This window comes from Sorghum bicolor, chromosome 1, assembly GCF_000003195.3.
Source record: "Sorghum bicolor cultivar BTx623 chromosome 1, Sorghum_bicolor_NCBIv3, whole genome shotgun sequence".
Lineage (NCBI taxonomy): Eukaryota > Viridiplantae > Streptophyta > Magnoliopsida > Poales > Poaceae > Sorghum > Sorghum bicolor.
The window spans coordinates 73,584,754-73,610,331 of NC_012870.2; the positions used below are offsets into that span (position 1 = coordinate 73,584,754).

Sequence of the window (25,578 nt, forward strand, 5' to 3'; positions counted from 1 at the left end):
TGTACGTCACATCTTCGTGAGCAATTACTCCTACTTGGAAGAAAAAAGTCATATGTGCACTATGCATTTTTTATTTGCACAACTTCTAAATTTTCTAGAATTTGGCATGGGACACAGGGCAGGCTAGTATTTTCTAGCTCATGGTATCTGTCGGGGATCATGGGGATGGGGATGGCCGGATCCCGGATGGGTGGGGATGGTTCTCGATCTGCTCCCCGTCCCCGTCCCCGTCCCCGTTCCCCGTTAACCCACCCCGTTACGCGTCGTAAAGGCGAGCGGACGCAAGGTGAATTCAAGCGAAGGCCCGTCTAAGGCCCATCTGCAACCGGCCCTAAAATGTCTTCACTTCCCAACCCTAAACACACAAGCCGCCGCCGCCGCTAGCTTCACCACTGCGGACTGCTCCGCTTCTCTTGCTGGCCTCCTGGGACATTGCTGCGTCGAAGGCGAGGGCCGGCGGACTCCGCTCGCACGCCATATTCGTATCGCCGCACGGCGTCTAGTCTGCTGCCTGCACTGCAGCGTGCTCCATCTTGCCGGGTCTAGCAGCCACCCTCTTCTCCTCTCCGCTCGCTCCCAAACGCCGCTGCCTCCACTTCACCATGGCGCTTCACGCCCCGGTCCTCGTGCTGAGTAAGTGGCTCCAATCCGCCCCCCTTATGGCGTGCGCGCCGTCGTTTTATCGCCCGTGATCTGCTGATCCCGTCTTTGGCACCCCACGATTTGCTTTGTTTCGATTTCTAGGGCTCAATCCTGTCTGATCCCTTCTCATCCCTTGCGTGTTTCTGTGAAATTTGTCTCAATCTGTTTCGGTTTGTGGTTTGGTCTGAGCAGAGGACTCGCTGAAGCGGGAGTCTGGCGCGAAGGTTCACCAAGCCAACATCCAGGCGGCCAAGGTACGGATTATCAAGCTGCTCCGCTCGTTCGCTTTAGTTGTTCCTTGGCCTCTAAGAATGCAGTAGAATGTTCGATTAATTCAGTGGTACTGTGGAGCAGTACATTTTGTAGTTGAACCATTGATCTGCTCATGTTGAACCATTGATCCACCGCCAAGAAGGTTGCAGTTAGCCATTTGACTGTAGTTCACTGTTCAATAATTTTTTTTTCACAGGCTGTTGCTGACATCATACGCACTACATTGGGTCCCAGATCCATGCTGAAAATGCTTCTGGATGCTGGTGGAGGTATGCCAAACGCTTCCTTGTAGTCTATGCATTGTATTGAATAACTTTGATGGCTGGTAACAAATGATGAATTTTGCATACTTGATTGTGGGGTGTGTTATGCTTAACAACTCATCTTGTTATGCTTGGTTGCCATATGGAGTTGGACATGTGCAAATATCCTTTTTGTCAGAGCTAAGATTAAACTGCCCTGTAATGTGAATTGCTAATTAAGGTGTTGCCTCTATGATGCTTGATATTGCCAATGTTTCAGTTTACAGTTCTTCTATTAAAATATTTTTGACTACATATATTTAATGATGATAGTATCCTCTGTATGAACTTCGCTAGACTTCTGGTTTACTGTGAATATTGATGTAAAATGAACATACATTATTTGTGGGTTAATGCAATGTTTGACTGCGAAATGATTTACAGAGTAACGCATGAGGATGTGGTATATCCCTATACCAATGCTTGTATAGAGTGACTATTTAGAAATTAAATGTATCAATACTATGGTGTAATATTTAATCCCCCCTCTCCCTTTTCAGTTGCCACTGAACATGTATATCCTTTTATGTGAGAAATAACATCAATTGCACTATTTGTTATTGCATCACAATCGTGTATGTATTGCCTCTTTTGAGTCTGTACAGTGTTTTATTATGTTTTGGATACTTCTCTTCAGGTATTGTGGTTACTAATGATGGGAATGCTATTTTGAGGGAAATAGACATCGCACACCCTGCTGCCAAGGTATGCCAAATTATGTTGGTTGCTCAGCTGTGAAAGCCTGCTGACGAAATTATCAGTCAACCATCACATTTTTTTTCCTGTACGATGGATGAATTTGTGTTGTGAGACCCATATATATACCTAATTGTATTTGTGTGCTTGTGCAGTCTATGATTCATGTTGCGAGTCCCATGTACCTAATTGTGGTTGTGTCAATGTGCAGTCTATGATTGAACTAAGTCGTACACAGGATGAAGAAGTTGGTGATGGCACTACATCTGTCATTGTTCTAGGTATGCATATTTTTGTGACATTTGTTTTGGGGAAACTGATGGCTACTACGAACAACAACATTGCAATTTATTTGCATCAAACTAAAGCAGTGCTATTTATAGTATCATCTAATTATGGTGCAACTGTTGAATCTGTTTCTAGTCGAGCTTAGCAGTTGGCTGTTACTATCTACCACAACTAGTATTTCTCATAAGCATGTTAAGAACAAACGGCTTTGCTGTGCAAATTTGACGCCTACTGATAAAATGCTAGATAATCTCTACCATGGTTTTGGAGGTGTCGCATAGGCGTCAAGGCACCCCAGGTGCTGGGTGTCACAGGATGCCACAATTATTGTTTTCTGTCTTGAGGCCAGCCCCATTTCCATTAATTGTCTAATGGAATACAAATGTTTGTGACCAAACCAGTATAAGTGAGAGGGGAAACAGATCATGAGACACTATCAAACCTTACTAAAATGACAGGCTGTTTCAGACCATCATTCTAGCAAGATGGATACAAGACAAATGACTAGTTTCAGACCCTATTGATGACACAAGGTTTTAGTTGTGCCATATGGCTTAGGCGTCACCTAGAAGGTGCCTAGGCATCGAGGCATAGCCCCAGCGCCACAGGATGCCACAACGCCTAAAAAAACCATGATCTCTATATCACATTTGATACATTGATTCTAGTTAAGTGGTTGTACATTCTTAAGGATTTCCATAAGATCAGATATTTCCTTTACAACACCAACTTAGACAAACATTTTTACTTTATTTTTGTCCTCTTATTAGTTCACAATACACCTTTTCATTTCTTTTCTAGCTGGAGAGATGCTACACGTTGCACAGGCATTCATTGACAAGAACTACCATCCAACTGTTATTTGCCGAGGTAAGATTCCTTTGTGCTCAGTACTGCATTTACTAGAGTAATACCTGTTTTTTTTTTCTTGATCTCTTCTCTTCTGAAACTTGTATTTTCTCATCTTCAGCATACACCAAAGCGCTTGATGATGCTATTGCTGTACTTGACAAAATTGCAATGCCTGTTGATGTGAATGACCGTAAGTTTACAGTGAACATATATTTTGCACTGGATCCTGGCACTTTGTCAATGGAACATTTGTGCTTAAAGGAATTAGCTCTTTCCTCTTGCATGCACCACGTGTTAAAAAAATTAGACTGATGTCACCGAATATACCATTAATGCAGGTGGGGCAATGCTAGGCCTTGTGAAGAGCTCTATTGGTACAAAATTCACTGGCCAGTTTGGTGACCTTATTGCTGTAAGCATCTTTTCTCCATGTGGAACTTAGTCCATTCATTGATCCCATCCAAATTATAGTTCACTTTGGCTTTGTCCTAAGTCAAACTTCTTTTACTTTGACCAAGTTTACAAAAAAAAGAAAAAACAAATAGCCCAACATCTACAATATCAATTTATTACCACCCTCTGTCCCAAATTATAGGTTGTTTTGGCTTTTCTAGGTACATAGCTTTTGCTGTGCACATAGATATATGATATATCTCGATACTTAGCAAAAGTTGTGTATCTAGAAAAGCCAAAACAGCCTATAAATTGGAACAGAGGGAGTACATCATTATATTCTCCACGAAATGTGATTTGATAGTGCATTTATTAGAACTTGTGGATAGTAATATGTTTTCGTAAGAACTTGTTCAAAGTTAGAGGAGCTTGACTTAGGAGAATGCCAAAATGATTAAATAAGTTTGAATTGGGGTGGGCTTCGGGGGAGTGCGGAGTACTACCTATCCAACCTTGGTTTTTACTTATTTGATAACTCATGTTCTGTATTCAGGACCTTGCTATTGATGCTACTACAACAGCAGGTGTTGACCTTGGTCAGGGTATGCGTGAAGTTGATATCAAGAAATACATTAAAGTTGAAAAGGTACCTGGTGGTCAGTTGGAGGATTCTAGAGTCCTTAAAGGAGTTATGATCAATAAGGATGTTGTAGCTCCTGGAAAAATGAGGAGAAAGATAGTTAACCCCCGTATCATCCTCTTGGACTGCCCTGTTGAGTATAAGAAAGGAGAAAATCAGACCAACGCTGAGTTAATGAAGGAAGAAGATTGGTAAGAGATGTCCATGTACCACAATGATCTTACTGAATTTCAATGCATGCATAGTTTTCGTAATTTGGTAGAATTCTAAGGTACATTATGTGGCAAACTTTATTGCAGGCAGGTTCTGCTAGAGATGGAGGAAGAATACATAAAGAACCTGTGCGCTCAAATTCTAAAATTCAAGCCTGATTTAGTCATCACAGAGAAAGGGCTCAGTGATCTCGCTATCCATTATTTAAGCAAAGCTGGTGTTAGTGCAATCCGTAGACTTAGGAAAACTGACAACAACAGGATTGCTAAAGCTTGTGGAGCAGTTATAGTGAACAGGCCTGAGGAGCTCCAAGAATCTGATGTGGGAACAGGAGCTGGCCTGTTTGAGGTCAAGAAGATAGGTGATGAATTCTTTGCCTTTATTGTTGACTGTAAAGATCCCAAGGCATGTACTGTTCTGTTGAGGGGAGCAAGCAAGGATGTATTGAATGAAGTTGAGAGAAACCTGCAGGTATTTCTTCCCTTCCCATTTCCATGTATCTGTACTCCTTGCAAAAATAATTCTAGAAATCTTTATTTTATTAGTTGGCAGGCTTAATATAATCTCAGCTAGCCATTCCCTGCAAATTCGAATTCCAGCATTTTGTTTCTTTGAAGGCCAGTAGAATCCTTTTGACCATCTAAGCAACATGCATATCTGATTAGCATTGGATCTTTGGTCCTCTCCTGTTTTAATTTTCCTTGTTAACTCTTTTACTGTAACTACATATACAAATATTCTAATTTTATTAGGAACCCAACTACCTGTAATGAACACTCATTTCCCTCAAAGCATGTCCAAGTTTAGGCTAATAGTCTCTATGTTTTCAATGCAGGATGCCATGTCCGTTGCAAGAAACATTTTGAAAAATCCAAAACTCCTTCCTGGAGGTGGTGCTACAGAGCTGACTGTATCAGCGACACTGAAGCAAAAGAGTTCTTCAGTTGAAGGCGTGGAAAAGGTATTGTTTTGTTACTGTTGATACTAACAGTTGATTAAGCTATATTTATGTGGATGCTTAGTGCAATAGTGCTTAATTCTGTAAGCTTGTGACCACATATGCTTTGTAAATGTGATGTTATTGTGCTGAGTGGATTATTGCACCATTCTTTGATGTGCAATTCCTGATTGATTTTGTTTTTTTGTTTATGCCAGTGGCCCTATGAAGCTGCTGCTCTAGCATTTGAGGCAATTCCAAGGACTTTGGCCCAAAATTGTGGTTTGAATGTTATTAGGATAATGACACAACTTCAGGGAAAGGTAATAATCCCAAAACTATTTATGTTTCTGTGAACTTGTCCCTTTATGGAAGTGGTACTGGTAAATGTATTCTACCAAAAGCATCATAAACTTGGCATTTAGGAAAGGTTGGCAATTGGGATAGAGAGTGTTGTGGGTTCTCCTAGTGCAGAAATTCAATTTAAACTGCACCTTGAAAATGCTTGGGAACTTATTGAATGCAAATTTATCTTGAACACTATTTTGAATTACTGCACTTGGGCCCTATTTAGCAGAGGGGAGGAGGGGCCCTATTTAGCAGAGGGGAGGAGCCAGAAACTATTCGGGTGGGGGGGTGCAAAATAAAAAATTTCATCCAATTCCCTGTGGATATGGGCTATTGTGACATAATTCCATGTGATTTAGTTTGTTATATCCTAAGTTCCTAGAATTATACTCTTCCAGACAGGGCCCTTGTAAGGTCAATCTTTTTTTACTACCAGCAAACAACCTTAAAACCTGAGTTACGTACATGTATGTTTTTTTCCTTGCATCAGCATGCTAATGGTGAAAATGCGTGGGTTGGCATTGATGGAAGGAGTGGTGATATTGTTGATATGAAAGAGCGAAAGGTATTTCTCTTTATTTACACAGATGTAAGTTTGACCAATGTTTGTTTGCATGGCTAACCACATTGTTGTCCATTTTAGATCTGGGATTCCTACAGCGTTAAAGCGCAGACGTTCAAGACAGCAATTGAGGCCGCTTGCATGCTTTTGAGAATCGATGACATTGTTAGCGGTATCAAGAAGAAGCAGGCCCCTGGAGCCTCAGCTCCAAAGCAACCCCAAATTGAAACTGAGGGCGATGCTGACAATGAGCAGATGATCCCAGAGTAGAGGCTGTGATGAACCTGCACTGTCAAAGTTATTTACTAGTACCAGAATAGCACGCAGAGCAGAGTTATTTGTTTGAGTGTTGGTGGTTAGCCTTAACTTAAAGATGTACCTAGTTTTCTATAGTTTGATGAGTGGTCCGAGGGTTTTGGGATCCAGGTTTTGAAGTGTTGTTGCTGCTCATTTTGCTTTGGACTGATGGACGACAGACAAGCAGTGAAACTAGTCTTTATGGCTAACTACCTTTGCCTGTTGTATGCCGCAAATCTACTTTGTACTTGGTAATGCTGTCGTTTCTCATGACCTGACCAGTTCGGCAAATCGTTTTTGCGGCTGATGCTTATGCCGATTTGTTATGAGAGAAAAACATGGAGAAGGCATTTTGCATCGGACTGGAGCGTGGAGGCACAGGTGGTCAGAGATGGCATGGTCCACGGATGCCACGCCGCCAACGGGGGCCGTCGAGGTGGGCAGCGCCACTTCCTTGCACCGCTGGTGTCGGAATCTTGCGGAGGTGGTCGTTGGCGTGGGGGTCGGCATCGAGGTTGGAGGCATCGGCAAGATCCGCGGTTGTAGGAGAGATCCGCTGTGTGCTCGTCGGCGGCGGGGATGAGGAGCTCGTGGCCGCGGCCGCTGCTGAGTGGAGGCGCGCGTACGCGGTGGGCCTGGCGCGGTAGCCATGGCAATGGGTTTGGCGCGGGCGGCGAGGTGGGTGGCAGGGCGGCGTTGCGAGCTTTTTACGTCTGCACTGTTGGAAAGGCATGGCATTTGGGTTCGGGACTCTTTCTCTGTAGGGACGCAAAATGATGAATGCGTCGCCTATCTGTTCGAGATAGTCTAACTCCTCAAGAGGTGTCCTCTCTTGCAACTTCTCTAGAGGAGTCCTGCCAAATATTGTTCTGCAGGAGCCATTTTTAAATAAGGCCTTGTTTAGTTTTAAAATATTTGGGAAAATGGACACATTAGCATTTTTATTTGCATTTGATAAATATAATCTAATTATGAACTAATTAGGCTCAAAAAATTCATCTCGTAAATTATAGGTAAACTGTGTAATTAGTTATTTCTTTTATTTATATTATCAGCAAGATTCGATGTGACAAGGAATCTAATTTTTTTTTTGCAAAACTTAGCTGTTAAGGAGAAGCCGTGCCAACCACCCATAGATCTGAACTAGTTATACCGTTACAAGTTTACAACTTCGGGTGACCGGATAGAAGGCACTTGATGACTCATTATTAAGCGAGTTTGTGCTATAAGTGATTCGTAAAACTTGATGACTCGGTAAAAGATATTTATCATCTCTTTCTTTCAAAATTCTAAGATGTTTTTGTTTTTGTAGATAGGGAAATTTTCTACTCCCAGGTCTGTTTCCTTTTTTGACATTTGCACTTTTCAATGGCGATATAAGGTCGGAGCCAATCCCAGCTCAATAAAACGGAAAAGATCAGTGTCAATCCCGTGCATAAGCGCATCGTGCCCATCACTCCCGCTGAAGTGGAGAATGCTGTGTTGTACATCTGAAGTGGAGACTACCCAGCAAACACCTGAAGTTAAATTGCTTGCATAATTTTACTTCATCTACAAACATTTCGTTGCATCAGCATTACAAGTTCATTCTTATACAGCGAGTAAAGATTTTGAATGATTACATTTCATGGAACACAGGTTTTTCAACCAGAACCAGGAAACAAGCAAACATAGAACCACAAATAAAAGCATTGCAGAGCATTTTTAATAAATAGATAGCTACAACATAAATAGGGTGCTTAGAAGGACAGGGAAGGACAGAAAATCAGTAGAAACTATACAGGGCCCACGAGGGCAGGTGGCCATGAAATACATAATATATGTGTCACAGCCTCACGAACTGCGCTGACATTTTCAGACAACACGAATTAAGCGAAGATCTCTCTGACAAGCCAATCCAAGCTGGGATAAGCAAAGTAGAGGATCAAAAATGAGGGCAGTGCAAACAAAAACGTGACAAGGGCATACAGGACCAGAACAGCAGCACTTGCAGGGACAGCATAAAGGACTATCAGCAGGAAGATTATCACGAGTGGAAACTTGGCTGTCAGCTGCATGAAGCATACCATAAGCTTCTGCAGAGAAGCACTAATGTTGTCAGTGTGGAAAATGTTACCGACGACACTTGTTTCTCTGGCAGAAGAGCTCTCTGATCGTACAGTAGCATTTCTTCGGTGTTGATGACTGGAATTTGTGCCGGCACTTGAATGCCATGAGGAATGGTGCTCTTCATGATTAGAGGAATGGAATTTCGCTCTCTCACCATTCATGCTCTCAACCATCCAGAGCAGAAAGTAGTTCTTGCGTGGGAACCTGAGGTTGCCCTTGTAAACCAGACGGAAAGACAACAGGTTGCACCAGGGGCATGAGATGAACAAAGGCAGCTGGATAGGAAGGGACGGAAACTTGACAACTGCCCAGTGAAGACCAAGGATGCAGTTTTTGCACATTGTGTGGCCACACCACAAGACATAGGGAACATTCTCCACAAGGTTGAAGGATTCCCAACATATTGGACAATCAAGGCCTTCCTCTCTGCTGGTACATGAAGAAACTTCATCATCAGAACAATCTGGATTGGATATGCTGCATTTTGAGGGTTGTCCCTTTTTCTTAAGGCTTCCAGCTATGGCATTTGATGCAAAGCTCCACATGATGTCCTCACCTAGCAAACCTGAGAAAACAATCTTCAGTATTTGATAGAATGCAATCAACACTTGGGGGTAAAGATATGACTGGCTCCTGTATGGTTGACCACAAAATCCACTATATATTATGCATGAGACAAGTATTAGGCACAAAGTCTGAGTTGTAAAGACAAAGAAAGCTTAAATACAGAAAAAAAATTCTGAAACTTAACAGGTTCAAAATGGTAAACTATACATCAACCAGATGTCTACACAATGAATCGCCACGAGTCAGGTAGTTAGGTCTAGTTCTTGAAGGATTAGGAAAAAATTCTGATGAAAATACAGAACTGGCCTAGGTCATGCAAAGAAACAACAATACAGCATCCTGATGCATTGACAATTACTCAAACTGCACGTGAATTGGGAAAAAACATTCGTCTGTGGTCGGTAGCCTTTTCTTCTTCAAAAGAAGGCAACAATATCCCATGCCCCAATGGCCAATTAAGAAACAACCAACCAGTGGGGGAAGAACCACCCCAAAAACCGACCGGTGGGGGAAGAACCACCCCCATGGCATTATAATTAAGAAGGGACCATATGACCAGGTTGAGTTGGAACAAGAGCGCATTGGATACACAGGCGTATGGATTGGAAGAAGTAACAAATCCTAGAAGGCTACAACTGGAGGAGTGTACTGCACCCATCTTTGAAATGTAGAATGACAAATTTCAGGATTGTGAATTTACTTGCTTATAGATGCACAGAAACCAAAATTGGGTTGTTTTTAATTCATCCAAGTCAGAACAAAAACAGCAATCCTAAAATAGGATGTGATTTGTCATTCAACAGACTTGCAAAAGTGCAACATTGCAACAGATGATATGTTCGTCATCATATAGCATCCAGAGCATATCCCTTCAACAGGTTTTCTTAAGACAACTTCAACAAAGAGATAGGCTTAGGTAACAGGTAATGAGGATGCACCAATTCCCAGATAAAACCTCATAATCAACCCCGCAGCCCAGCTAGACGAGTAGGATTATTCTATGCTCTATCCTCTTGCAACTCCCAGTTATCGTGATCGACAGGACTAGTATTTGTAAATGAACGATCCCTAGCCTGTTTTGGTGCACGGTGCACCCCGTGAACATGAGGTCCCAACATATGTATCACACAAAATTACTGTGTCTACCGGTTGCCCCCAAAATGACAATTATCAGCAGTTTACCAAAACGTGAACCAACCCTAACCTAACCACTATTTTGATATTTTCACATCCATTCCCCTCCCTTTCATCTGCACAAGGCACCCACTCCCTTGAGACGAACGTTTCGGATACAAGTACAACCATCGGATATCCGAATGCCATTAATCCATGATTGACAATTCAGCTCGAGCACGAGCCATGCGTCCCGTCCCAGTAACCAGAAGTTGCCAACAAGTATGTAAGCGCGGGCAGGAATTGGGACGCGAATCAGGCAGGCCACAAGAGTATTAGGGGAAGGAGGCGGCGGCGGCGGCGGCTTACCAAGGAAGAACCCGGATCTCTCTGTCTAGCAAAGCACGGAGAGGGGGAAGTGTCGCGGGAGATCGCCTACGGTGATCACGATGGTGGTCATCTCGGTGAAGACCGCCGCACCCCCTACTTGCCGCGTTGCGAGGTCGAACGATGGAGAGGTCAAGAGGCAGAGGCGAGAGAAGGAGCAGTGGAGGGGCGGAAGAGGAGGAAGAAGGCCCAGGCCCCTGCGGCAGAAGAGAGAAGACGCAGAGTCTTGCCGTGCGGGCGTGCCGTGTGCAAGATCTGGGCCGCTCGCACCCTCCTTTGGACGGCTTGGACGAAGCGCCTCCTGTTGTACAGTACTTGTAGTTGTAGATCGATGGAGGAAACAAAGTGGCGGGTGACATGGGTCACATCATATTCGTTTGGTGGTTTTTTTTAAAACGACACGTACATAAAGTACTAAATATAGATTATTTATAAAACTATAAAAATATATCTAGAGAATAATTTGTACAATGAATCTTTTAAACTTAATTAGTCCATAATTAGATACTAATTGTCAAATACAACGAAGAGCAGCTTCAATCAAATATCCTCTTGTACAGTTATAGAGCTTGTTTGTTTGCTGATTATTTATGAGAGAAAAATATTATTAAATAGGCTGGCGTAGTACATCCGTATCATTCATTACTAATCTGCCATTAGAAAATGTCATCCCCGGAATCATGTAAAGGATCCCGCTAATGGGCGGACCATTGACGTCAGCGCGCGAAGAGCGTGGTATAGCGACCTCAAACGAGATCTCTGCCGCGACCCGCAGCTGCAAGAGCCAAGAGGGGGCGTTGTGACGACGAGACAACGAAACGGAGACGAGAGCAACGGCAAACGCTGCAGACCCGTGGTGCTTCCTGACAGAGGATCCATGCAAGCTAGCACGGGCGGAGCCCAGTGGAGGCGATAGCGATACTGGGCTCCGGCCCCCCTTGCTTGCTGTAAAATTTGAACGTTGTTCACCTCTGTCGAAATACCAGAACACCGCAGATCCAAAAACACAGTAGCTTGCGCATCCATGGATGGCTGCTCAGCGCGGTCTGGAACCTTTTGCAGCAGGCTGGTGCAGATAGAAACATCGCGCGGCAGCACGGCAGCGCACCAGCACATGCAAAAACATCAAGGCGATGGTGCACCAGATGAGTGCTCAGCTATATCAAAGCAGCAAAAGCAAATACAGAAGCTAGCCAGATGCAAATCGGAGACGAAGTGGGATGGGGAGAGGAAGCTGTTCATCCATTTTTTTTTAAATCAAAAGCGCTCATCACTGTAGTAACAGTGTATCTAATAATTAGGATTAGGCAAATTAGCCCCCCTATGTTTTAGTTCACCCTCCGCCGCTGCATGCTAGGATCAGCAGATTCCTATGAAAGAAAGTACTCGCGGATCAAGCAACGGCTGCGCCGTCACGGCACGCATGGTTGATCCCTTCTCCTGTCAAGCACGAAACGTCGTCCATGGACCATCTAAACACACCTCGGTCCGATCCCAGACAAACCGGAGAGCAATTGACAATGATACTGAAGTTCTTATTCGTTTTTTATCTTCAGAGAAAAGAAACTGGTAAACCTGACTTGTAGTATTATACATCGATGTAGCTGCATATTCCGGAACACGAAAAACGATCCAACACTCTTCGCTTTTCTCAAATCCTAAGGTTTACGGTCGCTGTGATCTTCGGATAACGAAAACACGAGGGCCATAGAGAGCGGCACGACGGCGTAGGCGCCCAGCTTGAGCAGCTCCTCGGTGTCCTTGGAGATGGCGCCGATGCGAGACCAGTCGCCGCTGTACCTGCGGAGCACCAGCAGCAGCAGCTACCCACTGTAAGGTCCGAGCAGCAGGCTAAACGCAGGGATGGCACGGCGCAATGCAAATGCAACCAACCACCGACGGCGTGCGTGCGTGCGCGTGGAAGCTCACCCGGCGTCGACGAAGCCGAGGGCGAAGAGCGCGACGCCGGCCCGCAGCAGCACGGTCCTGGAGAGCACGCCGCCGCCTCCCGCCCGCCGGTCGTCCTCGTCCTCGTCCTCGCTCGCTGCATTCTTCTTCTTCTTCGCGCTGCACGGCCCGAGACGGCGCCCGCGCGCTGCCCGCCGGGGCGTGACCTGGCGCGGCAGCGGCGTGGCGGGAGCGCAAGCAACGGTGCTGGCGCCGGCGTGCAGACGCAGCATGCCGTTCAGCTGGCGCCGGGCGGCGTGCGCTGTTTGAGCGGCTGAGTCTGGCCTTTTTTTTTATCGCTCGTTGGTTCTCGACCACACGTGTGTTAGCAGCAAAGCCAACGAAAGGCTTGCACACACTTTTGTAGCTCTGCCGAAAGCGCCGTGCGGGCAAACTATGACTGTCCAATGTCCTTCGACATTTGTCGCTGACCACCAAAGACTTCGAATGGTAGAGTAGAGTAGTAGACACTATAGCCGCGTTGATTTCTCCTCGCTGTCCGTGAGTTTGAGCAAGTTCCACCGCAAGTCACATTCTCCAATTCGACCGATTCGAATTTGTTTGAGTGTTCGGCTACATTCGGAGAATCAGAGTAGCAGTTGCGGTAGCCTGCTACAGCGAAATGCAGTTGCGGTAGCGTGCTACTGCCGCCGCTACATTTGAAAGAGAAGAAAAAACAACCTAACATAAAGAAATTAGCAAGTCTAGATGTACAGAACAAGTGCATTCTCAGTAAATGGTTATATAAACTTCATAAAGAAGATGAATATGATATGAATTATTACGAAATAAATACATACAACTTAAACACATTTCCAACAACAAAACTTAGGATTATCACTTTTGGATGAGCTTAGGACATCTACAATGCAGTGAAAAAGGTAAAAGCAGTAAATATAGTTACAATAATAAGCACTAGTCATTATGGCCCTGCGCCACATGCAAAGATCCTTTGAGGTGCACCGCAAGCTTACGGTGGACCGCAAGATGTTAAAAAAATATGAATGTCTCTCTCTTCTTAAAGAAAGCCTAGACGGTTGAGTAAAAAAGCTTGGATGAACGAGAGGTCAGAAAAAACAATTTTCTTTTACTAAGAGTTAGAATCCACCTTATCTGTTCATACCATTGTGCAGTTTACCATAGTTATTGCCCACATGCTTAAGGTTAATGTTGCTCTACAGCATTGTTCATGCCCAAAGGGCTATTTTTTAAATTCGGTGAGGCTCAACTTAAGAGATGGTTCTCAAATTAGATTTTGAGAAGATACCTTATTAGAGAATCAACCCTTAAGCAGTAAGTTTTTGAACTTGATCAGTATAGTTTGCAAAAAACATGTAACGATAGCCGAAGTATTCAACATTGTACCCTTTAATGTGCCTTTTAGTAGGGCACTAATTAAGAATAAATTATTGAAACAGAAAAAAGTGGAATATGAAAAATACAAGAATTTAGGTGCCATGTTTATGAAATATATAAACTAAACTCACAAGAAAAAAATATGAGAGATCCTTTGGCAGTATCAGAGGGAAAACAAATGTTCCTAATGCTTCTAATTTTAAATTTATCACCAATCACATAAAGCACACCTCGGATTGAAGTGAATGGTGTGCGCGAGAAGTTTATGTTTCGTGCTAAAAATTTTTAGAGGTCTGGCCTCTTGTTTTCATGTGGAATCAAGTCATAGGAGTGCAATTGCATGAAATCTTTCCTAAACTTTCATGTGAACCAAAGGGGTGTAGAGAAAAAGTTTCCAAAAAGAGCTGAATCATTTAAAAATCCTTTACCAATCCTCCATTTCAAAACGGTCCACTAGAAGTCATAGGAGTGCAATTGCATGAAATCTTTCCTAATCTTTCATGTGAACCAAAGGGGTGTAGAGAAAAAGTTTTCAAAAAGAGCTGAATCATTTAAAAATCCTTTACCAATCCTCCATTTCAAAACGGTCCACTAGATTTAAAAGGTGATAGATAGATGGCGTGCACACCCTTAAGATGTGTTTCTATACAAGTGGTAGGCCGCTCTATAAAGCGTGTGTGTTGTTGTCTTTGGTCTAAAAATAATGTGTTTCTCGTAATGAAGCCATTGCGTGGCACCAATGGTGAATCTTGTCATCTTGCAGTACGAAACCTATGACAACATTCAGAAAACATGAGTTGAATTACGTTCAGTTATAGATTCAATGTCAATACGTTTCAAGCTCGACGAAACCAAAAACAAGTGTCGTTTAGTAGCAACCCATTTTAGGACGTGGCTATGTAGTACTAGTTCTTAAAATATGCGTGAGACAAAATAAATGCTTTAGTTTAGATGGCACGTACACCATGAATACATGGCTGTGTAGCACTTATTTTAAAAATACGCGAGACAAATAAAGCTTTTGGTTTTGGTTAGAGGGTAATATATATAGATAGGTGGTGTAAATATTCTCAAAGATGAATGCCCACTAAAGGTAGAAACATGCTGTTTATCCACGCCTACCAAAGTGTTGTTTTAATGTGAACCGATCACAAGATTATTAGATCCTATGATTTTTTGTTTGTTTTACGTATATATGCTAATGGATGACACAAAAATCGATCTAGATCTTTAGCGAGCTGATCATTTTCAATTGTCTATGATAGCTGATCGTGCTCGTGTCAGTAATACGTGTGACAACTTTTAACACTTCATCATATATGATGCTATTATCATCGTTAACCTCCTTCTATATCCAGTTAGAAATTTAGATCTAGCAGCTTTCGTTTAAAATTATCAGCTGAATCTGTTAGTCCATTTAAAAGTTTCAATTTCTACGAGGACTGACTATACTCCTGACTCTACACGCAAATTTCCGAAAGAATTCCAATCCAAAACCCCCATTCCACGCGCATCTAGCAAGTCCGTCCCTACCGCGTAGCACTAGCACGGCGGATGCTCCCGCTCGAACCCAAAAAGGCCCCACGCGGCCACGGCACATCGAAGTGTTTGAGACGTTTGCCCGGCGCATCCCCACGGCGGCACGGCCCAAACCAAACACCGACCCGAACCGCACGTCTCCTCCCCCTCCCCAACACAACCCTCCCCTTGTCTTCCCCTCCTCTCCTCACGCCGACCACTCCCTTCCTCATCGCCGCCGCCGCCGCTTACTCATCCCCACAACCGCATCGATCCATCGCTCGCGCTAGGTTTTCCGCCCGACCCCCTCCTGGGGCTCCACCGGCCTGGCTCGATTCGTGCCGAGGGCGGCTGCTCCGAGCTCTTAGCCACCCGTCGCCGCTGTAGCCCGCTGCTGCGGGGGTGCTCTGCCGTCGGCTGCCGCTGGTGTCGGGGACTAGGGTTTTGGGTCCGCCAGGCGGAGGAGGGTGCATTGGTTGGCGCGCGCATGGGGATGGTGCCCAACGGGCTCCTGCCCAGTGCGTCCGCCGGGGTGACGCGGCGGCTCGACCCCGAGCGCTGGGCGGTCGCGGAGGACCGCACGGCGGAGTTGATCGCGCGCATCCAGCCCAACGCGTACTCCGAGGGGCGGAGGCTGGCCGTGTACCACTACGTGCAGCGGCTCATCATGAACTGCCTCTCCTGCCAGGTAGGGTACCTGCTTACCAAGTGGTCCGATTGCCCACCACAGGTAGCAGTGGAGATTAGCATCTGTCTGAAGTAGAACGCTCTTAGATGGCGGCGAGGACTGCTGTGTGGATGCTTGGATGAGACTGCTACTTTAGAACTGGCTAGCGTAATAATCGATGTTTTACTTTCTGTTTGTTATTCAAATGTCTGTCTGAGCAACCGAAGCTTACTCTGGATAGAGTGCTCGTTGGAGATGGTGGCTTATGGTTCCAGAGGGCCTCTGGTCACTTGTCACCAATGCTTCGGATCTGATACTTGTTTAGAAGCATGAAGCTTTCATACAACGGGGATGACTGGGAAGTGAGCATGAAGAGAGATCCTGGATATAGCGTATAGTTGAACTGTATTCCCCTCTTTATACACATTCCTGTCATCCTGTGACATGAGGTGTATGGAAATCCTGTTTAATAGTTATAAATCAATAGCGATATGTGGCTGTCTATCTGGCTCCTATAGCCAGCTATTTATTTCCTTGCTAGGAGGTGCTAGGGATACCACTTTTACCTTACTTCATGCTTCTTTGATGATTGAAATAGACTTGTTTGTTTGTCGGGGGATTTTTTCACTAGCATTTTGGACGTTTCTACTCTTATCTTCAGCATCCAGTTATCCAGTTGACTTTATATGCTTCACAGAGAATTGGTCTCTTCCTCTCTGCAGGTTTTTACCTTTGGGTCGGTCCCTCTCAAGACTTACTTACCCGATGGTGACATTGATGTCACTGCTTTTAGTAATAGTGAAGAATTAAAGGAGATTTGGGCAAATCTTGTCCGGGATGCATTGGAGCGTGAAGAGAAGAATGAAAATGCTGAATTTCATGTAAAAGAAGTCCAGTATATTCAGGCAGAGGTATTTTTCCTGTGATATCTCTTTTAGTTGCTGTATAAGCATCAAATAAGCTCAATATGAGGTTACGCCTCTGCTAAATGTGTACCTATAATAGAGTTTAAATTAGCAACATGGGCTCATGGCTTACGACTTGTTGATTGTGTTGAAGTTATTTCCATAAGTTGCCTATTGCATGCTGTGCCATATGAATCTGTACAGAACATTAAAGTAACAAAATATCTAAGTTAAACTTCAGTTTTGTATTTGTCCGTCACTCCTTTAATACAGTTCTTTGCAGAATGTAGTGTGGGCAAAATCGCTATGCTCATATACTATTAAATTTTAGGAGGATTATGTTTTTGAAGACACTTCTAGCATCAGCCTTAGTTCTTCGTACAAAAAAAATGCATCTGATATCCTTTTTTCTTGCTCCTTTCCCTTGTCTTCTTTCAGGGAATATACCATATTTAAGGATTTGCCACTTATATACATATTTTTCCATACATTTGTGTCATTCTCTCATGTTTCATGTACAGGTCAAGATTATAAAGTGTCTTGTTGAAAACATTGTCGTTGACATCTCATTTAATCAAGTCGGTGGACTATGCACACTATGTTTTCTTGAAGAGGTGTGTTCTTACTTTCCAAATCCAGCTTAAATTTGTATGTACAGAGCATGTGCTTGAAGCTTAACCACTTATATCTTATAATCCTGTAAAAAAATTATGTTGGCTTGGTTCGGCTGTTGAAATATGATTGATTTTCTGCCTATATTTCCTTCTAATGATTCTGCATTTTAATAGATTGACAACTTGATCAGCCGAAACCATTTATTCAAGAGGAGTATCATATTGATAAAAGCATGGTGTTTCTATGAGAGTCGTATTCTCGGAGCTCACCATGGTCTTATATCTACTTATGCATTGGAGACACTTGTTCTGTACATATTTCATATATTCAACAACTCTTTCACCGGACCTCTTGAGGTGACTTTACTTTCTCGTCTTTTATACGTATCCTGAGTCCTGACATGAAACCAGTGCTTATTTTCTATTTGTGCATTTGCAGGTGTTGTACCGCTTCTTAGAATTTTTCAGCAACTTTGATTGGGAGAAATTTTGTTTGAGCTTGTGGGGCCCTGTTCCGATTAGTTCACTTCCAGATATGACTGGTAATTTATAGCTTTGTTTTGATAGACCAATGCTTCATTGAGACATGGACGTTTTGATCATTCATGTTACATCATGCAGCGGAACCCCCACGGATGGACAGTGGTGAATTGTTGCTGAACAAGTCCTTCCTGGATACTTGTAGTTCTGCATATGGAGTTGTGCCTCGCACCCAGGAGAACCAGGGTCAACCATTTGTTTCAAAACATTTTAATGTTATTGATCCTTTACGTGCAAACAACAATCTTGGAAGAAGTGTCAGTAAAGGTAACTACGAAGTAGGAACATGCTTTAAGATTTACTTTACTGGTGAATTGAACAGAGTAAATGTTCTTTGGTAGTTTGGCTTCACTTATTTCCATACAAATGATGGTGTGCTGCTTTTGATTTAATGATTTTTACTGTGATTCTGTGGTATTTGTAATGCTAGACGACTATGTCATGCACTGTATATGTGGTAGTTGATTGCTAGTTTGCTATCTCAATGTTTTGCTGTTCCAGTTTTTTTTGCTTCTTTTGTATGGGGAATTTTGTGGCAGTATTCTTTTGCTGTCACAGTTGCTGTTTGATTGTTGGCTTAATTAAGAAACTATATTTTGAGGTTTAATCAGTTCAACTCGTTATGGCGCATTTTCTGTTAGCAGAAGTATTTGGTCAAAACTCAAAAGTCCACATAATTGTAACTTATTCTAGTTTGTGTCCTGGTCGAATGTCACTGTTCTCCAGATATATGCATATGGATGAATTTTCTAGCAAATCAACCTAATACTGGCAATAAGAATTTCATTCTTTTCTTATGCTGTAACAGGTCCTCTGTCGTTATAGTTTACTTTGTTGTCTGGTCTATTCTGGTCTATCTAGCTATGTTAAGATGTCTGGTACTTCAACAAAATAGCAGCCTCATGTCGAAGCTATATGTTCTCATCAGTCCTCTGTTGCATGTTAATCATTATGTGAGTATATAATTTGAATGTTGTGATCCAATCTTGTTAGTGCCAACTTGACAAAATCTTTTGGCCTAAATAATCTCTGCTGAGCCAGCAATTTTAATCTTCATGCATCCCTCCCTGGTAGATTTCATTACTAGAAATTTCTTGTCTTATTGGTAAGAGATCCAAACTGGCCTTAAACAGCAACTAGGTGAACTTACTTTATTTTGGGTTTGTTACAATTTATGTCAATACTGACAACATTTTGTAAGAATGTGACCCGAAATAGATTCTCCTTGAGCAGTTTTTTGATGTCACACATATTCACTCTTACATGTATCGACCTTTTGAGTATGCTAATTAAGGGCAACATACTTTGATTGTTTAATACTTAAATATGACAATTCTTCCTTGTGCTCTTTACTCGGAAAAGAACTCTTGTCATTACTTTGTTTTCTTATCCATTTGTTGCTAATTATGTCCTGTCTCTTAAGAAGATGTGTTCAGTGAAAAGTTTTGGTTTTGCAGGAAATTTCTTTAGAATACGCAGTGCTTTTGCGTACGGGGCGAAAAGGCTTGGAAAGTTACTTGAATGTCCAAAAGAAGACTTAATTGCTGAATTAAACCAGTTCTTCACAAATACATGGATAAGACATGGGAGTGGCAGTCGTCCCGATGTGCCTACCCCAAGTCTAGTTGATGTGCGGCCTCTGAAGGTTGTTCCTTCTGTAGTGTCAAGCTCAAGCAGCCAGAGAAGTGTAACAGCATTCAAGAAAAAGGTTGAAAATCCTAAGCTTCATGCTAATCAGGATAATCTTCGTCCGAATCAAGATAATCTCACTGAAGTTGGTCACATGTATACTGATCCTTCTCAACCAGTTCACAAAAGTGACATACATTATCATAATCTGCCTAGAGCGGTTAATCCTTCAGTTACTCATGTTCAGCACCAAAAAAACTATACACCACAAGGCAATGCTAAGGTCTCTGAACAGCTTGAAAGAAATAACTCAGCTGGATTGATGCAAAGTGAAAGGGATAAGAGAGTGCCAAATGGTCTCTTTGTCAATGACAGAAATGGGCAGAACAGGTCTAGATTTGCAAGAACCCGATCAAGTCCTGAACTCACAGACTCTTCTGCTGAAGGGTTTCGTGGAAGGCGGAATAATGCAGTTGGTATGGAAAAATCTTTGGGTGTTGATCACAGCAGCAGAAGAAACATCTTGGTTCCAGAAGTGTCTAGCAACCACAGCACTAAGTCTTCACAGGATGAATCAGTGTCTTCCTTGAACAGTTCATCTCACCCTAGTGCAATGGCAGCTTCTGACTCGAATAGTGTTTCAAGCAGCTATCGTGATGATAATGGTTTTGTGATGAATGAAGAACTCCCTTCTGTTTCTGAATCATCGGATATGCACCATGACGAACAAGTTCTGGTTAATTTAATGGAATCCGTGAAGTTGCATGGATTCAATGGACAGATTCAATTACCAATGCAAATACCTTCTCATATGTCCGTAGCACATCCCCCTTTACTGGCTCCAACAACTTTTTCACAAAAGCATTTGGCTGGGGTTCCACCAGCTAACTTAATTGGGACACCATGGTTGCCCAATATGCAGTTCCTGCATGGATTTGTTCCACCTCCTATGGCCCATTACATACACAATCCAAATTTTGCACCAAACATTGAGGACGGTACTGAGACTGAAAAGCCTAATACATCAGATGTGACCCATGATGCTGGCAAAACATGGCAAGAGTATGGTGTTGGGTTTTCTAGACAGTTTGATCCTGAAGCAAGAGATCCTCACATCTATGGTATTGATGGCAAAGAACATTCCTCTTTGCCTAATGGCGTACCAGGTGCTCCCTTGGAAAGGCAGATGAAATTTACAGTTGAGAATAATGGTGTAGATGATGAAACTTATACTGGCATGTTCCCAAACCATACAAGTAGAGAAGCTGCTGTAGATTACTCTAAGAGGAGTGGTTATGTGAATGTTCTTTCTTCACATGCCAGTTCATCCAAAGGCAAAACTATGGATTCGAGTTCATGGGATGAAATGACTGTAAATACAACAAAACCACCAAGAGAAAAATGGGGAAAAAGATCTGCCTTTGCGGCACCTGCCACGACCACACATGGCAAGACTGGGTGGCAGATGGGAAATACTGCAGAGCATCTCCCAGCTGAAGTTAATGATGGCCCCAGAAATGGGACAGTGGTACCAATCATCACTGAAGCTTCTGAGATAGTAACAGGGTCTGATTCTTTTTCAGCACAATCAAGAACTAGTCAAGTACCAAATGATTTTGATCCATCACAAATTGGCATGCCAAATCCAGTGTTTGCACCTTTTCTTATTGGATCACCACAGCATAGGCAAGGTGATAGCTCTGGACTTACTTTTGTTCAAACAGGTCCACCAGTTCCTTTTGTTGTGCTCCCATTTGTTCCAGGGAATAGCGATGGTTCTGGTCCCCAGTTTGAGAGAAACGAAGGAATTGATCAGCTTCCTGCCAATACTGTAGGTCAATTTTTTGGTTCACTTAATGATGTTCACCAACAAGATTCTAGTGCTACCTCAACAGTATCATCCAGTTCTATGACTGAGCCATCTGGTGAACACAAGCCTGACATCTTGAATAGTGATTTTGTCAGCCATTGGCATAATTTACAGTATGGGCGACTCTGCCAGAATCCTCGTCCCATGGGTCCTGTTCTATACCCTGTTCCGGTGCCGCCAATGTATTTACAGGGCCATGCACCATGGGATGGGCCTGGAAGACCAGCTGCACCAAATGTTAACTGGCCACAAATGGTGGGCGGTCAACGAGTATTTCCTGTGATGCCTGTACAACCGACTACAGAAAGAACTGGTGTTATTCAGCACTATGGTGAAGATGCACCCAGATACCGTGGAGGCACGGGAACCTACTTGCCAAATCCTGTAAGAACCTAATATTTCTTTCAGTCTCTTGTATCATGCATAGAGAGCCTGTTAGTAATAATATATTGTGGAAAAAAACTGAACAAGCTCGATCCTTTATTGTATTATTACAGTATTGCAATTTTAATACGTGGTTAGCTGAGAACATTAACGCTATCAATGTACTTATATCAAACTTTGCTTTCTAAACTTCAGACTCATTCCAGCTTGTTGCACAGCTGTCATGAGCTTGAGATTGCTGGCCATCCATGCCCTGTTGTTCTTTAACAATCTAGTTCAAAAAGATTACACCATCAGAAATAAATTTAGCGTATATCTTGTTACATAGAACGGGAGGACTGTAAGGTCCATGTTTATCTAGAGGCTGGGAAATAATTGACTCATTGAAAATGTGATTGGATGGGTCTTGGTCATCCCATCCATTTCAAATTTGTTTCCACCCTTCTCTATTTTCTTTTTACTGAATTTTAGGATTTGTCTCATCAATTCAAACCTGCAAATGCCCCTTTAGATGATTCAATTGCTCAACCCGAGATTGTAACTATTCATAGTTCTGTTGGATTCTGTCAGTTTGGTAAAATTCAAAGTGTTAACTTGCTAATAACTAATAAGATTTATGAGTCTACCTGCCAAATGGATGTGAAGATTCCCTTTATCTCGGCATGAGTATCTTAGAGTTTGAGGCCCAGTCTAGACACAAGGAGTTTTGTATCGGCTTGCTAGCTTTGAGTTGCTTATTGGTGAAATTGGTCTGTGCTAGTCCTAGCTTGTTTTAATAACATTATCCAAAATCATCATGCTGAAGTTGTGTGTGCTAGGAGCAGTTTTGCCAGAACCAGCTATGTCATTATCCTGTAACCATGCACCAGTAGTTTTGGTGCTTCTGAGCACTAAAGAAGGATGCACCCTGGATGAACTTTACTAGAATTACTGAGTTTCGCCAAAAACACCCTTTCTTTCCAACTAAGCCTTCTTTCTTTAAATGGTCTTTAATCAACTTGAAAGCCATGTGTTACCCACCAACAGCATGAAATCATAGCACAGTAACTTTGCGGCATTTAGGTTGGAGCTTCTTTAAGGCCAACCTAGGCCTTGCAAACCATTAAGAATTTAAGGTATATTACTGGATTATGTGTGATGTAGGTTTTCTTATGGTAGGTCTACATTCTGTTCATTTTGGGTCATGGCACTTTGATTTCCATGTTTTGCAAGAGATAGATTTATTTTAAGCAATGATTTATGAAATTGATAGTCTGGACTGTGGAATACTAAGCTGTCAATTTTATGGCTTCTGTTCAGAAGGTTCCTTTTAGGGACCGGCACTCAAATTCAAGAAACTACAGAGGAGGTTATAATGGTGACAGGGGTGATTATAGTGATAAGGAGGGAAGCTGGATAAACTCAAAACAACGGAATCCAAACCGTGGCTATGGACGTAGCCAGTCAGAGAGGTCTGGCATGAGGTCTGATAGACATGTCACTGATGAGAGCCAGTCTGATAGACAACGGCGTACTTATAGAAATGACTCGTACCGGCATGAGGCAAGCTCTCAGTATCTTGTGCAGGGGCAACCTTTTGGATCCACAAGCTCTATGCGCAAACTAGGAAACACAGCGCATGGGGTTTATACACAACCATCTACGTCTTCAAATGGTGCCGGTGCTTTATCTGGCCCTCCAGGACCACCATTTTTTATGGTGTACTCTTATGAACAAGGCTCAAATCATGGTGCTTCCTCATCTGAACCAATTGAATTTGGATCTCTTGGGCCACTTCCTGCAGCAGATGGTGATGACATACCAAGGTCGACACGCCAAGTAATGCCTAATGGGTTTTATGGGCAAAGACGTGGTCCGTATAGGGGTGGTTCCTCTCATTCATCTCCTGATCAACCATCCTCACCTCAGCATCGTCGGTAATACTTGTTATTATTTATCACTGTTCTATTTTCAATGTTTCACTACGAGCAGTCTGAAAAAATCACATCATGAATATGTAACAAAACTTTATGTTATCTGTAAAAAAAAACTCATCATGCTTTCATCTATATTAGCAGAATGAATGCATTACAACAGTTGTCAATAGTAAGTTAACTTCTTTTACTAAAGAATAATAGTAAGTTACTTGACCTATAGCTAAAATTGACAGACAATGATGGATCGCTGAAAATTCAAATTTGTTAAATTCTCACGCGTTCAAGAATCTGGCACATGAACATGCAGCCATGTGCAAATTAGATTTGGCAAGCAGGGATTGAAGAGATAGGCTGCTTCATATTTCATGTTGATATAAAAAAAAGGATAAATAGTATATTGAAGCCACAGAACAAAAATTCCAAATCATTTTATTTTTCATTCCTCAGTGGGTGTTTCAGAGTTTAATGAGAATGGTCATTCTCTCATGGTTACTTTGTCACGTTGGTGATAATGGCCAGTAACCTCATTTGCATACATTATCAATGTGTGCTCATTTTTGGTTGTCTGTGGCCTACAAGAAGTCCAAAGTATGCACAAAACAAAGTGTGTTGAACCGACACCCATAGCTGTTTGCAGTAATTACTAAATTGGATCCTGGTATCTAGTTCCAATGGTACAAACTAGCGCATACCCACATCAAATACCAGATCAGGGATTATGGTTGCCATCATTTATGCAGCTTGCTTCTGTGAGTTGATTTATGTATTTACCTGCAAGTATTTAGCACCATTTGTTGTGCTGAAATTTGTGTTTCTGTTTGCTTTGAAGGTAGTTGAGTCTTCGTATGATGGCTTGATCACTTGGTTTCTGGCATTGAAACCTTGCGATAGCAATATTTTGTTCCACCCCTCGTGATCATATCCTGCATGGGTGCAGATGGTTGGGCCATCAGCAGCCACAAAAAAAAAGTATATGCCCTAGCTGGCTTCTTGGTGCTTTATGATCTCTCAGAAGCACTGAATTGTTAATACCGTCAAAAGAGGCATCAATTACCGGCAGGTTGTTTTACCAGTCACAATGGTGATTCCTGGAATCAAAACAACTACAAATCATGGAACCATCAAACCCAGAATATCATCACAGAAGTCAGAATTGAACTGAAGATTATGAACAAGGATGAACTGTGTTACAGCCTGTCTCATTAATGAATTGTGTCAAGGATAATAACAGTATTAGTTTGGATGGAGCAGGAACAAGCATTGCTGCATCGGAAACAATCTGGAATGCTTTGGGTTTTAATGTGTCTGGGGGTGTGTAAGTGAAAGCTAATAATGAAATCGCCGTACCATTTTTAGGTAGGATTAAGCTCATGTAACACAGCAAACTATTCACTTAGATGCACTATGAGTTAAGTGAATCGTAGGAAACAAATTCTCGTGCTGAAGCGAGGGATGACTCCAGAATACTCAAGGCACGAGTAAAAAGTTATCCATGTCAATCTTCCTCGGTTCCATTCCATGTGTACTGTGTGTTGGATGTCCGCATGTTTCTCTGCCTGGGCATTGTGATGCATGAATTGTTTCCACGGTTGTTTCGTCTATGATTGTTATTC

At 42.6% G+C, this 25,578-nt stretch overlaps 4 protein-coding genes across 6 annotated transcripts; 2 read left to right on the top strand and 2 right to left on the bottom strand.

Annotated features, from left to right (window-relative positions):
• On the top strand, positions 359–6,713 carry LOC8054213 (T-complex protein 1 subunit gamma). Of its 2 annotated transcripts, XM_021448711.1 has the most exons (15): positions 364–504; positions 533–633; positions 835–896; positions 1,112–1,184; positions 1,855–1,922; positions 2,125–2,194; positions 3,003–3,071; positions 3,172–3,243; positions 3,392–3,465; positions 4,000–4,277; positions 4,386–4,770; positions 5,135–5,260; positions 5,455–5,559; positions 6,075–6,149; positions 6,228–6,713. In XM_021448711.1, exons 2-15 carry the CDS (start codon positions 603–605, stop codon positions 6,414–6,416), a joined length of 1,677 nt encoding a protein of 558 aa, XP_021304386.1. In that variant the 5' UTR covers positions 364–504; positions 533–602; the 3' UTR covers positions 6,417–6,713. The 2 variants fall into 2 exon arrangements, with proteins under 2 accessions (XP_002465657.1, XP_021304386.1); XM_002465612.2 differs by having other exon boundaries at positions 359–633.
• On the bottom strand, positions 8,117–10,912 carry LOC8081845. Its single transcript, XM_002468254.2, has 2 exons — positions 10,602–10,912; positions 8,117–9,117 (listed from the first exon to the last, which is right to left on the bottom strand). Exon 2 carries the CDS (start codon positions 9,095–9,097, stop codon positions 8,312–8,314), a length of 786 nt encoding a protein of 261 aa, XP_002468299.1. The 5' UTR covers positions 9,098–9,117; positions 10,602–10,912; the 3' UTR covers positions 8,117–8,311.
• Positions 12,134–12,908, bottom strand: LOC110431807. The gene is made up of 2 exons (XM_021451431.1): positions 12,549–12,908; positions 12,134–12,419 (listed from the first exon to the last, which is right to left on the bottom strand). The coding sequence occupies exons 1-2, from the start codon at positions 12,797–12,799 to the stop codon at positions 12,278–12,280; spliced, it is 393 nt and encodes a 130-aa protein (XP_021307106.1). The 5' UTR covers positions 12,800–12,908; the 3' UTR covers positions 12,134–12,277.
• On the top strand, positions 15,545–25,564 carry LOC8054214. Of its 2 annotated transcripts, none has more exons than XM_002465613.2 (9): positions 15,545–16,128; positions 16,830–17,018; positions 17,534–17,626; positions 17,801–17,983; positions 18,066–18,168; positions 18,248–18,433; positions 19,624–22,049; positions 23,349–23,965; positions 24,795–25,564. In XM_002465613.2, exons 1-9 carry the CDS (start codon positions 15,928–15,930, stop codon positions 24,796–24,798), a joined length of 4,002 nt encoding a protein of 1,333 aa, XP_002465658.1. In that variant the 5' UTR covers positions 15,545–15,927; the 3' UTR covers positions 24,799–25,564. The 2 variants fall into 2 exon arrangements, with proteins under 2 accessions (XP_002465658.1, XP_021302163.1); XM_021446488.1 differs by having other exon boundaries at positions 23,352–23,965.